We start from the raw sequence: 12,030 nt of genomic DNA on the forward strand, positions 1-12,030 counted from the left end.
TCAGGCTTCCAGTGGAGCTTCCAAGGCACCTTCCTCTCTGTAGCAGTGGGAAGGGCTGGGAGTTAAGTTTGGATGACTGTTCTTCCTTCAGAGGGAAAGGAGTGGATATGCAAATAGCAAGCCTGGGGGCAGAAGGGCCTATCTGAGGACACGGGTTTACTGATGAGGAGGTGGATGGTGAATGGAGACATAAGTACCACAATCAGGTAGAAGAGGATGCTCTCCTGGGGTACTGAGGAGGCCCCGATGGCCCCATGTGGGGGCTATCCGCCCATGTGGTCTGGAGCTGGAGCTCAAGACTGGGGCTGGGGCAGGTCGCACCCCTTCTGAGGGAACAAACAGATGCAAAACTTAGCACTTAAGGAAGCGGCTTGCAAAAGGAAAGTGAGAGACAGGGCTCAAAACAGACTGGTGGAGGACTAGAAAAAATAAGCGCTGACTTGAGTGCACTTGAATCATCTCAGGTTGGCTTTAAAAAGAGGCCAACGTGGATGATGTGAGCCACTGCGATAAGCCAGGGGAAAAACACATCCCTGGGAAGAGGGGGTGACACATGTCCTCCTGAGCAAGACTCAAAAGGGAGATTTAGACCTGGAGAGATGTTCACTGTCAAAGTGCCAGGGAGCTCCTGGGAGGGTATGCCGGCTGGAGACCAGAAGTGCGCCAGGGTAAGGGATAGGCCAGCATGGTGTGGCTGGAGCCTAGAAGGAAGCCAGGGAAGGACATGCAGATTGACTTGGCGCTTCACCTCTGCCTGAGTGGGTGGAGCCAGTGGGAGCCATCCTGGGGAGGGATGAGAGCCCTGGGAACGGGGACCGGAGGAAGGGAAGAGGAGAAAGAGGAAGCCGAGGAAGAGGAAGAGAAAGAAGAGGAAGAAGAGGAGTGGGGGAAGGAAAAAGAAGGATGAAGATGAGAAAGAGGAGGGGGAGGAAGGAAGAGGAAGCAGAGGAGGAAGAAGAAGAGAAGGAAGAGGAAGACAAGGATGGCGTCACATCAGGAGAGGTCTCTGCGGGGATTTTTCTAAGGCTAAATAACCCTGGGTCGGATGGCGACTCCATGAGACGGCCTGGCTTCTCTCTAATGAGGCTGAGCCCCGGCTGCCAGGTCTGGGGTCCTGCCCTGGTGTGTGGAGATCAGGAGATGTGGCTCTCGTCTCAGCTCTGTCCCCGTCTGCTGCATGGGACAGCCATTGTGCCTCTTCGGGCTGCACAACACCAACTCTCCAGGCCGCTCCAGCTGTGGATTGTGGGCTGGCGGATCTGGCACTGCTCTGCAGACAGGGATAGGTGAATCCCACGGTGCCAGTCCTGGATTGCACGTGCCCTCTGGGCCTGTGTGATGGTGCTCACAGCAGGCGTGTCCCCCCATATCGGTCTCACCATCAGGCCATCACTCTCTCTTTCTCCACAGCATAGGACCCCAGGCCCAGTGGACGGCACCTCAGCTCTGGGGTCTTTGGAAGGCTATGCAGTACCCTGCAGATCACCTCCCAATGCCACAGTTGAGAACCTAGGACTGGGGGCGAGGGCAGACGCTCAGGTGCCACAGGTACATTTAAAAGATGGAACAGTGACAACGACACAGGAAAATGACCGAAGCCCCCCCTCTCCTGGGGACTCACTGCATCTGAGCCCTGAACTACAGAAAACTCCCTCATCCACTCAGATCCCAAGAGCCTCTTTGGTGGGCCATCCCTGCCTGGGCTATGAAGAGGATTTGGCCCACCCAGGACTCTTCCCCAGGGACTGCATGCTCCCTTGCAGGGTGGTGAGTGCCATCTAAGGCGGAATTGTGTGCCATGGATCCCCCAGGCCAGGCCCCTCCGAGGGTCACATCACCCCTGATCTGAGACAGGAGCTTTCTCCTTCCCTGTGGAAGAGGTCTGGGCAGCCTTTCACAAACCGCATGCAGCAGAAACTATTCTGGGGGTGTTTCCGTGACAGGGGCCAGGGTATGGGGGTTCTGTGATCTTTGTGACTCTGCTAAATCACATGAGGAGAGAGAAGGGAGAAGCGCACAGGGGTCTCCAAGGGCAACTCAGGGAAACACGCTGAAAGGACACGGGGACAAGAGAAAGAGCTTCCTGAGAAACGCATTCTACAATGATGGACAAGACACGCTCGGTGTTTAAATGCACTGAAGACAAAGGGCACCCACATTTGTCTGTCCTGGCTCAGATGCAGGCTGGCCCCAAGGAGGCAGAGGATGGAAAATGGCTTCTAGGGGCCAGTTGCAAACCTACCACTGTATATACATTTTTTAATGATACCGACTGGCTGTGGTAGCTCATGCCTATAATCCTAGCACTTTGAGAGGCCGAGGCAGGAGGACAGTTTGAGCCCAGGAGTTCAAGACCAGCATGGGCAACATAGTGAGATCCCATCTCTACAACAAAATAAAAAAAGGTGGCAGGGTGAGGTGGCTCATGCCTGTAATCTCAGCACTTTGGGAGGCTGGGGTGGGTGGATCACCTGAGGTCAGGAGTTTGAGACCAACCTGGCCAACATGGTGAAACTCCATCTCTACTAAAAATACAAAAATTAGCCAGGCATGGTGGTGCACGCCTGAATTCCAGCTACTCAGGAAGCTGAGGCACGAGAACTGCTTGAACCCGGGAGGTGGAGGTTGCAGTGAGCCGAGATTACACCACAGCACTCGATTCTGGGTGACTGAGTGAGATTCTGTCTCAAAAAAAAAATAAATAAATAAATAAAAAAGATTTACTAAGTGCAAGAAAAATGCATAGCTGACTTCCTCTTACTCCAAAGTAAAAAATAATAGGCATGGTGGCATGTGCCTGTAGTCCCAGTTACTTGAGAGGCTAAGGCAGGAGGTCGCGGCGAGGCTGCAGTGAACCGTGATTGTGCCACTGCACTCCAGCCTGGGTGACTGACTGAGACTGTCTCAAAAAATAAATAAATGATGCCACATTGTGGTACACATTAGCTACTTGTTAATTAATGAAGCCGCTGGAGTGACCAATATCAAATCTTTCCAAGTTTCCTGGCATCTTTAGGTGAAGTCTAAATAGTGAGAGCCAGAGAATACTGCAGGTCCCATCTGGAAACAACTTCTCAAGCTTCAGAAAGAAATTCATTATCGAGTTCTCAGCCCCTGAAAACAGTTCCTGACCATCACCCTACCAGCTCTGCTGGCTGCCTGAGCTATGGGCTGGGAGAGGTGATGCTTCTCAGGTGTGTAGACGACAAAGAACATTCTTTTAGGGAAAGACTGGCAAGGGGCCAGCAGGTGCCAGCGTGAACTTGATGAGGAGTCTGACCACGTGTGCTGTGTGGTGGCCACCGAGGAGGGGAGCTTTCCCACCGAACTGCTGCCAGGTCCTCCCCTCTGTCACAGGGGCTCCCGGAAGTGGGGGCGACAGCTGATTCAGTGGGAGCATGGCTGCTTGGGCTGTGGGGACAGGGGTCACCCTGAAGGACATATGGCCACTTCTTGCCAAGTTCACCTGTGACCTCTAGTATCCTCCCACCAGCCCTGCTCAAAGCCAAGTGGACCCCCCTACCCCAAACACCAGGATGCCACCGCTTTGAGGCTCTTGGGCCCCCTGAGCACACTGAGCAGGGCTCCCTCTGGCCAACATTTCCTCTACTCCCCTCATGCCCCAGGTCAGACCTAATTCATCCCAGCCTAGTCTAGCAAGGCTTGTCACATGTGGTATCCATTTTGCAGAAGAAAAGCCATCCCTTCTTATGGGGAGTGCCAGTAAGAAGTGTGGGGACTGCTTGGAGGAGGCAGAGCAAGGCCAGGACCACCTCCCTCCCCATCCCCAATCACTTCTGGGTCAACAGGGAACAATCTCCGATGGTTCTGTGAGGTGCAGGGATGCTGATCATTTTGCCATGGACTAGGGAACAATGGAATGCAGCCTGGGCCAGGCTCTCTGGACTCCCTGAACTTTGCACCTCACAAGTTCATCTTTTCACCTGGGAGGGCAGCACTCTTTTTCTCCCAACAATCTTTTCCGTGTGTCAGACTTGGCCTCTCGGGCCTCCTGGGTGCCCCTGCCATTCCCATTCCCAAGGGGTCTCCAATTAGGAGATGAGAAGCCAAGAGCTGGTTGTGTAAAGTGGCTCCTGCTGCACACACTCCTCTGCGTCCCTTGCATGGCAACAAAAACACCTCAGCCCTGGCCCCTGGGCGGGGAACGGCTGTGGAAAGCTCCAGAAGATTCACACAAGGAGCTGGACAGACAACTCAAGCCAGCAAGAAGAGAAGCTTCTGCTGAGAGGGAAGCAGGAAGTTCTGCGGAATAATTCCTCCTGCCTGTTCAATGTCCTGTCTTCCTCCCCTCAGCTGGGGGCCCAATCGATATGGCTATGGACTCATGAAAGATCAAAACCCAACTGCATTCTGGGTAGGTGGATCAGGGCCTCTTCTAGCAAATAGACTTAGGTTGGCGCACATTTGCCACAGCAATTTATTTTTATCCCGAATGAAGGAACGCAATCCATTAAAGGGGCGAGAGGAAGAGTGGGGCCGCCTAGGAGCTCTCGCTTGTGAGCTGGGGCCAGAGGCAAAAACAGGGATCTGGTCTGGCCACTTCACTCTAATTCGCCATCCATTAGCACCAGCACGAGGGGCTTCTGGGGGCCCTGCCACTGCCCCCAGCAGGTGAGGGGGCACACACAAAGACTCACAGAGTGAGGAGGGGGTCCCGATGCCAAATGGACTGGAAACTGGGGAGCTGCGGGGGATGACAGAGCCCGAGGTGGGAGCCGGGCTTGGGAGGGGCCAGTGGTGCATACAGCGGGTGGCCTTGGACACCTTGGTGATTTGGCCCCAGCCAAGGGCCCTGTCCACAGGGCAGAATGCAGAGAGGCCAGCGAAGTGGAATTTCCCAATTACCGCATGAAAGAGAGTTTCTTCTCAGGCCCTTCCCCCAGGCCCCACAATTAAAAACAAGTCCAGTTTCTAGCGGCTGCCTGGCCCCCCACCCCCTCAGTGACCAATCAGCTCCCCACTCCACCTATTCCCCCTCTTCCCAACACAAGGGCTCTTATGCAAACCCAGGACACTGGGGAGGGGCAGTAGCAGGGGCACATATTAGGGACTCTGAGCATTTGCTCAGCTGGACAGGCTGCCATGCCTGTCTGTAGCAGAGGTGAGAGGAAGCCCAGAATGAACCGGAAGCCTTGCTGCTGGGCTTCTCTGGGTCAGAATCTCATGAAAGAAGTGCCATGACTGCTTCCTCCGTTCCCTTGTGGGCCCCATCCTCTCCAAATGTCCGCCTCATCTGAGGGGTGCCCTGTTCCCCCAGGAGGTGGCTCGGACCTCATCTGCCACTAACTGGGCTGGTTCGGGTCAGGCCCTGGCATTCACCGCATACAGTGGCTCATTACAGATGCAAGCATTCTCCAGCCAGTCCTCTCTGCAACGCGGCAGGGAGGAAGAGGAGGGGAAAACTGCACAGTCGCTGAAGCCAAAGCGCGGCTGGCCGGAGAGCCGTGTTGGCAGGCAGAGCGACTGTCTTCAGACTTGCTCGCTTCCCAGCACAGAAGCAGGCCTTGTAAAGATCACAGCTGTCGGGTCACGCTGGAGTTCATATCACAGTTTATCAAAGAGGTTGGGTTTTCTCCCTCCTCTCCTTTCTACTGATTATAAGTGGATGGTTCACGGGGAGACAAGGCCTGGGCTTGTTCTGCCTGCATTAGCATGGAGGGTAGGAAGAGGCCGGGGGAGGGCAACGCACACCAACACCTACTCCGGGCAGAGTTGTTTTAGCAGAGCCGGGCCGGGCTGCTGGTGGGTGCCCTGGGTGCTGGGGCAACAGGGCCGGTGCACCGGAGTCAGCTCTCGACACAAAGGTGCCATGATTTCACCCCCTCAAGTGGGTCTGGTTCCCCCTCCACAGACCACCCTGGGAGGCAGAAGCCCTGTGGGGAGGCTGAACAACAGCCCCGCTTTATCAGACACAGCCACCAGCACTGGGGCTGACACATGCGCCATTTACATAACCCCACTACACTGTGACACGGCCGGCACTATCATTGCTGTGTCACAGACAAAGCGGAAAGGGCCTGGAAACAGGTCACACGGTTAAAAATGGGAGGAATTGGGGTTTGAGCCCCAAACGAGTGCCTCAGGAGGCTCATCTGCCTTTGTCCTGTGGAGGGAGTGGGGTACAGCACCCCACCGCACATGTCCCCATCTTCCCTCAATCTATGAGCTCGGCATCAGCTAAGCGAAGGGCCTGGGGCCAGAGTAGCCAGCTGAAAGATGAAGGTTTTTTTTTTTTTTTTTTTTTTTGAGACGGAGTCTCACTCTGTCGCCCAGGCTGGAGTACAGTGGCCGGATCTCAGCTCACTGCAAGCTCCGCCTCCCGGGTTCACGCCATTCTCCTGCCTCAGCCTCCCGAGTAGCTGGGACTACAGGCGCCCGCCACCTCGCCCGGCTAGTTTTTTGTATTTTTTTAGTAGAGACGGGGTTTCACTGTGTTAGCCAGGATGGTCTCGATCTCCTGGCCTCGTAATCCACCCGTCTCGGCCTCCCAAAGTGCTGGGATTACAGGCTTGAGCCACCGCGCCCGGCCAAGATGAAGGTTTTAAAGCCACTGACTTCACCTCAACATGCATCTAAACTGTTATGTCCACCAGAAAAGGAGCCTGTCGAGAGGAAGTCCAACCCACTGAAGCCTGGCTGGAGCTTGGGTACCCTGTTCTCACCCCCAACTCCGACATGGAGGTGCGGCCTGGGAAAGCTGCCTGGGGAAGAGGAAACGCTCCCAGGGTCTTTGGGGAAATCATGCATCTTCCTCAATGCCAAGAACCGCCAGCAGATGTGTGTCTTCAAGAACTCCCCATGCCTCTGTCTTTCTATAGCAGCCGCTCCAGGGCCCAGAGCTAAACACACTCCTGCCAAAAGAACGGCTTTTCACTTGCTGGCCAGAAGAATCTCTTTCCTTTCTTTCTCAGTGTGCAATCTTGGAGGCTAAGAAGAAGAACTTAGAGTTTGCCTAACAGCTAAAGAGGGGGTTAAGAAATCATTGTGCGCCTCATCAGGTCTGTGGCTTCATGCCAGCATCTGCGGAACCATCGGGATACCTCTCTTTATTTTTTAATTTTTATTTATTTTTTTGAGACAGAGTCTTGCTCTGTCACCCAGGCTGCAGTGCAGTGGTATGATCTCGGCTCACTGCAACCTCTGCCTCCTGGGTTCAAGCGATCCTTCTGCCTCATCCTCCCGAGTAGCTGGGATTACAGGCATGTGCCACCATGCCCAGCTAATTTTTGTATTTTTAGTAGTGACAGGGTTTCACTATGTTGGCCAGGCTGGTCTCAAACCCCTGACCTCGAAATCCGCACACCTTGGCCTCCCAAAGTGCTGGGATTACAGGCATGAGCCACTGCACCCAGCCAATGATGTCCCTCTTTAAAGCCATCACAGGAGAAAAGGAAGTGCGACGGAGAAGCAGGAGGGCAGGTGGATACCCCCCACCTCAACAAAGCTCTTTGGAAGGGCCTCAGCCCCCCACAGAAGCATGGGGAGGATGGAGGAAGCCCCATGTTTGCAGGGCCTTCTCCATGTCAGATGCCATGTGTGTGCCCAGACTGGGTGGCTGCGCCTGCAACCCAGGGGCTGGTCGACAATGGCCTGGTGTGCTGGCAGAGTGGGCAGCAGGCTCCCGAGTCAGCTGGGCCAGGTGGCTGTCTACCAGGATGCACATTGATAGGCGTGGGTGCTACTTCTGGGGGAGAGCAGTCTGGAGAAACCAGGTGAAGGACTAGGAGAGACCCAGTCCTCTGTGAGGGGACCAGTCACAAGGTTCCTTCTGTCCCAGCCCACTGGGCTTCTAGTGTGGATGCCAATGGCTACGAGACCTTCTGTGGCTGTGCGGGTGGGAGTCAGGCCTGGAGGCCAGCCTCCATTTCCACAGAGAACCCAGTGTGGCCCATGACAGGTTTGAGCCCCAGAAGAGCAAGCGATCGCCATACTGAGCCCCTGAAGGATGGGAAGGGAGGACCCACTGGCCCAGCTCCTGAGCACTCTGAGGAGCTGCGCCTCAGGTGGTCCTAGCATGCAAGATGTTCAGGGCCTCTCACGGCACCAGGCTCTGCACTCCCACACAGAACGGACAAAGTGGAGGCTGCTGAATTAGCAGAGTGCAGGAGTTTGCAGCCCAGCTCCTGCCCAGCCCGGGGGGCACATGACTTCCTCTCATTATCCCTTCTGCAAAATGATGATTCCTGTGACCCCAGGAAGCCCAGGAGACGCACTGCAAAGCAAGCAAAGCCTCCCTGGCCTGGAGTCTGTACCTGGGAACATGGCGGCGGGCTGGCCTCCAGTTTCACAGAGCCTCGGGTCCCGAGCAGGTGGGGAGGGCATGCAAGCGTGCCCATGGTGCCTGCCCTTCTGCTCCGTGCAGCCTGGAGATGCTGGTTACTACCCCAAACTCCTTCTCCCCATGCCTCTGACTCGGCATGTGGGGCTGAGACAGGGTGGAAAACCCATTTCAGCCCAGTTCTCCAGAGGGACGCTAGCTACAAATTCCTCCTCCAAAGGCCTCTCCTTCCACTGACTCTGAAAGTCGTCCAGGCAAGGAGAGCTCATCATGAGTACTGATGCCTCTGCAACTGGAAAACCACATGATGTTAACTGTCACTCTTGTGGGAACATTCTGCTGCTTTCCTGGTGGGGGGGCCTCTTGCACCACAGCTAACCTCTACCTCAATCCCCTACCTGAAACTGGCCAACGTGTAGGGAAGGAACACCATGAAAATCTTCCTCTTTCGGCCAATCAAGGTTAAGAATCCATTTCTGTCTCTCTGACACGGTGGTTCTCAACTGGGGTGATTCTCAACTGGGGTGATTCTCCTCCCTAGGGGACCTTTGGCAACATTTAGAGATGTTTCAGATGGTTCCAACTGGGTGAATGCAAGTGCTACCGGCATCCAGGGGGCAGAGGCCTGGGATGCTGCTGACATCCTACAGGGCACAGGACAGCCACCATCCTGAAGAGTTACCCGACTCCAATGCCAACGGCGCTGAGTTTGAGAAGCCCTGCTCTAGAGGAGGCCAGAGAAGCAAGAGGGTGGTGACAGCCTCCCCACTACCACAGGGGCATCCTTTTGGTGGCCAGACCATCAGAAGCCCCTGCCCCCACACTGTGATCCTGCTCTTTGTCTTTCTGGCCAGGCAGGCCTGTCCTCTCCCATGACTCAATCCTCCGGCCCCATCCCCAGGGTGCCCTCAACTCCACCTCAGCTCCTGAGCTGGCCGGTCACCTCCTGTACGCTCCACTCCGTCAGCTCCCCCAGCAGCATTCAGGCTCCTGCAGCAGCTCCCAGCACACCATCCCTGGGTCTCACCTCCCTCACTGCCTTCTGCCATCTCCCTGCTTGGCTGCTTCCTTTACCTCTCTGGTCCTTCGTCATAGCCTCCTTTTCTGGCTTCTCCTTCTTTCCCCAACGATTACAGTCTGGAGCACTTAGGGTTCAGCCTCACACCCCTGCCCTCTCATTCCACCTCTTCTAACTCCCTAAGAATGAAAGCTCCGCAAGTGCAGAACCATCTAGAAAGGTACCTTGCACAGAGTTAGTGTTCAGTAAACATCTGTTGAATGAATGAATGAATGACTATACCATCAATTTCGAGATTGTATCTTGGGCCTTGGTATCCCCTTGGAGAGCCTGGTACAGCAAACTACTTCTTCAACACCTTCCTTTTGGTGTCCCCAAAGTAATTCAAACTCAAACATGCACCCCCTTCTCACTCCCTGCCACTCTTCTGGGTCTCCCACCTCAGGTACTGGCATCACCATCCACCCAGCTGCCCCAAATCAGAGGCCTGGACACCCTGGCACTCCCAGCTCCCTCTCCCCTCACTTTTTCCACATCAGTCACCAGACAAATCTACTTCCTTCTCAGTCTCCAATCCTCATTCTCCAATCTGGCTGCAGATTCCCATCCCCCTCACAAGCTGCCACAGCCTCTGCTTGGACAACAGCCTTCCAGCTGGCTCCACCTCAGTCCCTCCAACCCGTTCGCCCCAGCAACAGTTGTCTTTCAAGCCAGAAATCCGGTCACATTGATCCCCTGCTCAAGCCCTTTCAGTGGCTCTGTGCTGACCCGTGAGTAAGGTCTCCGATCCTCACTATGGCCCACAGGCTGAACCTGCTTTTTAATTTACAGCAAGATGAGCTCCCCAGGCTCTTTCCTGCCTTGAAGCCCCATAGAGCCTGGGCCCCTGCCAGGACTCCTTCAACTCCTGATCCCCAGACCATGGTAATCGGTAGTCTACTCAGTCCCCAAGCACCCCAGACCACTTTAATAACTCCATCACCCTAGGGGTTCCGATTTTACTCATCAGAGGGAGGCCCAGGCTTTTTTTTTTTTTTTTTTTTTAAAGACGAGAGTCTTGCTCTTTCGCCCAGGCTGCAGTGCAGTCGTGTGATCTCGGCTCACTGCAACGTCCACCTCCCGGGTTCAGGCGATTCGTGTGTCTCAGCCTCCCAAGTAGCTGGGATTACAGGCGTGCACCACCATACCCAGCTAATTTTTGTATAAGGCATCTTTTTTAAAAAAGCCTCTCCAGTGATCTAACATGCAGGGCTGAGAACCACGGCTGGACAGCACCTAGGGCCATTTGGACTACTCTAGAAATCTCCTCCACTTGGCTTTGGTGTAGAAGCTGGAGGAATTTGTGCCCTGCTCTAGCTTTCACCAGGCTGAGGGTGACACTGGGCCACGCTTCTGGTGACCCTACTTCTTGGAGCTGAGTTGGAGGCAAAAGACCAGCCCCAGCCATGCTGCTGGTGATGACAGTTCTAGACGCCTCCAGCCACTGGGGCTGCTGCTCTGGCACCATCCTGGTCTGGGTTCACATGACTCAGAAGCCTGGCTCCACCAAGCCTGGCTAAATCCCGCACTGGGGGCTGGGCCTGGAGCACAGCCCCATGTCTCACGCCATCTGGCTCACCTCCTTTCCTCTCCAAAAGCCTGACAATGGCATTGAATAGGAGGCCATTCCACCTCAGGGGAAGACAGTAACTCAGGAAGGAAAAAATGAATTCAGTTTTGTGGAAAAACATCAACACTGACCTGTCTGTTTCATGTCAGAAGCATCAGCAACCAGTATGAAGGGGCAACCTTCTTCATTTCTTTTAAGAACAGATCCAAAGGTCAGGAAAAGGAGGAGAGAGAAGGGAAAGAGAAGGTGGCTGCTTTGACACTTGAACAGCATGAAAGTGAAAAGCCGGGGCCGTGGGAGGAAGAGGAGAAAGCGCGCCACCAAGGCTGACCTGATGATGAAAGGGCCTCTGACCTCCAGGAGCTTCCGTTCGCTGCTGAATCTCTTGAGAAGGTTGATCATGAACTTATAAAAGTAGGAATTCATGGTGGGCGTGGAAGGAGAACATTCTAAGCCTTTGGTACCTGTAGAGAAAGGGACAGAGCCAGCATTTATTCTGATCATGTGTCCACAGGGTGATGAGATCCACACTGAATATAAACAACTATAAATGCCAAACAAGTGTGTGTGTGGGGTGTTATAACAAGATGAGGGAAAATCTCTAATCAAGAGCCATGGAGCAACAGAGAAAAAGGCAAGTCTGCACAAGCAAATACAACTTGGCTTATTGCAAAAATGCCCATTAAAGTCCTACTCGTAACTTGAAAAAAAAAAAAAAAAAATCCCATTACTGTCCACCTCTTAACCCAAGCCCAAACCACTTCGTGAACATCTCATGCGTGTAAGACCCTGCTAGGTGCTATGAATTTTTTTAAAAAACAAACTCTACTCATTACCCCAATAAACGAAATACACTCGGGATCTATTTGGGCCGTTAAGGACAAACAAGAAGTCAAAGAGAAGAAACGGGTAAGGTGCTTGTGTCAATGAGTCAAGTCATTGTGGCTCAAAGGTCAACAAAACTGGTGGACCCACAAGAGGCAAAAGCCAAGCTCCTTCCCTAATATTACCTGAGAAAAAGAAATGATGTACACACCCACTCGACTACAGACAGCAAACACTGACAAATGTTACAAAGTGTTTTAAGTTTTACTTTTGAAATCA

General features: G+C 53.9%; 1 protein-coding gene across 5 annotated transcripts in view; it reads right to left on the reverse strand.

The window, feature by feature from the left end:
- Positions 1-12,030, reverse strand: part of VAC14 (VAC14 component of PIKFYVE complex) — a 116,464-nt gene that overhangs the window by 33,789 nt on the left and 70,645 nt on the right. For all 5 annotated transcript variants that reach the window (XR_002519307.2, XM_031658109.1, XM_021932155.2 and 2 more), the window contains one exon: positions 11,258-11,390. Coding sequence is in view for 4 of the 5 variants with exons in the window: in XM_031658109.1 (XP_031513969.1) it covers positions 11,258-11,390 (133 nt within the window). In the remaining variant the exon portion in view is untranslated. The remainder of the gene's footprint in view (positions 1-11,257; positions 11,391-12,030) is intronic.

The sequence above is a fragment of the Papio anubis genome, chromosome 18, assembly GCF_008728515.1.
Source record: "Papio anubis isolate 15944 chromosome 18, Panubis1.0, whole genome shotgun sequence".
In the NCBI taxonomy this organism is placed as follows: Eukaryota; Metazoa; Chordata; class Mammalia; order Primates; family Cercopithecidae; genus Papio; species Papio anubis.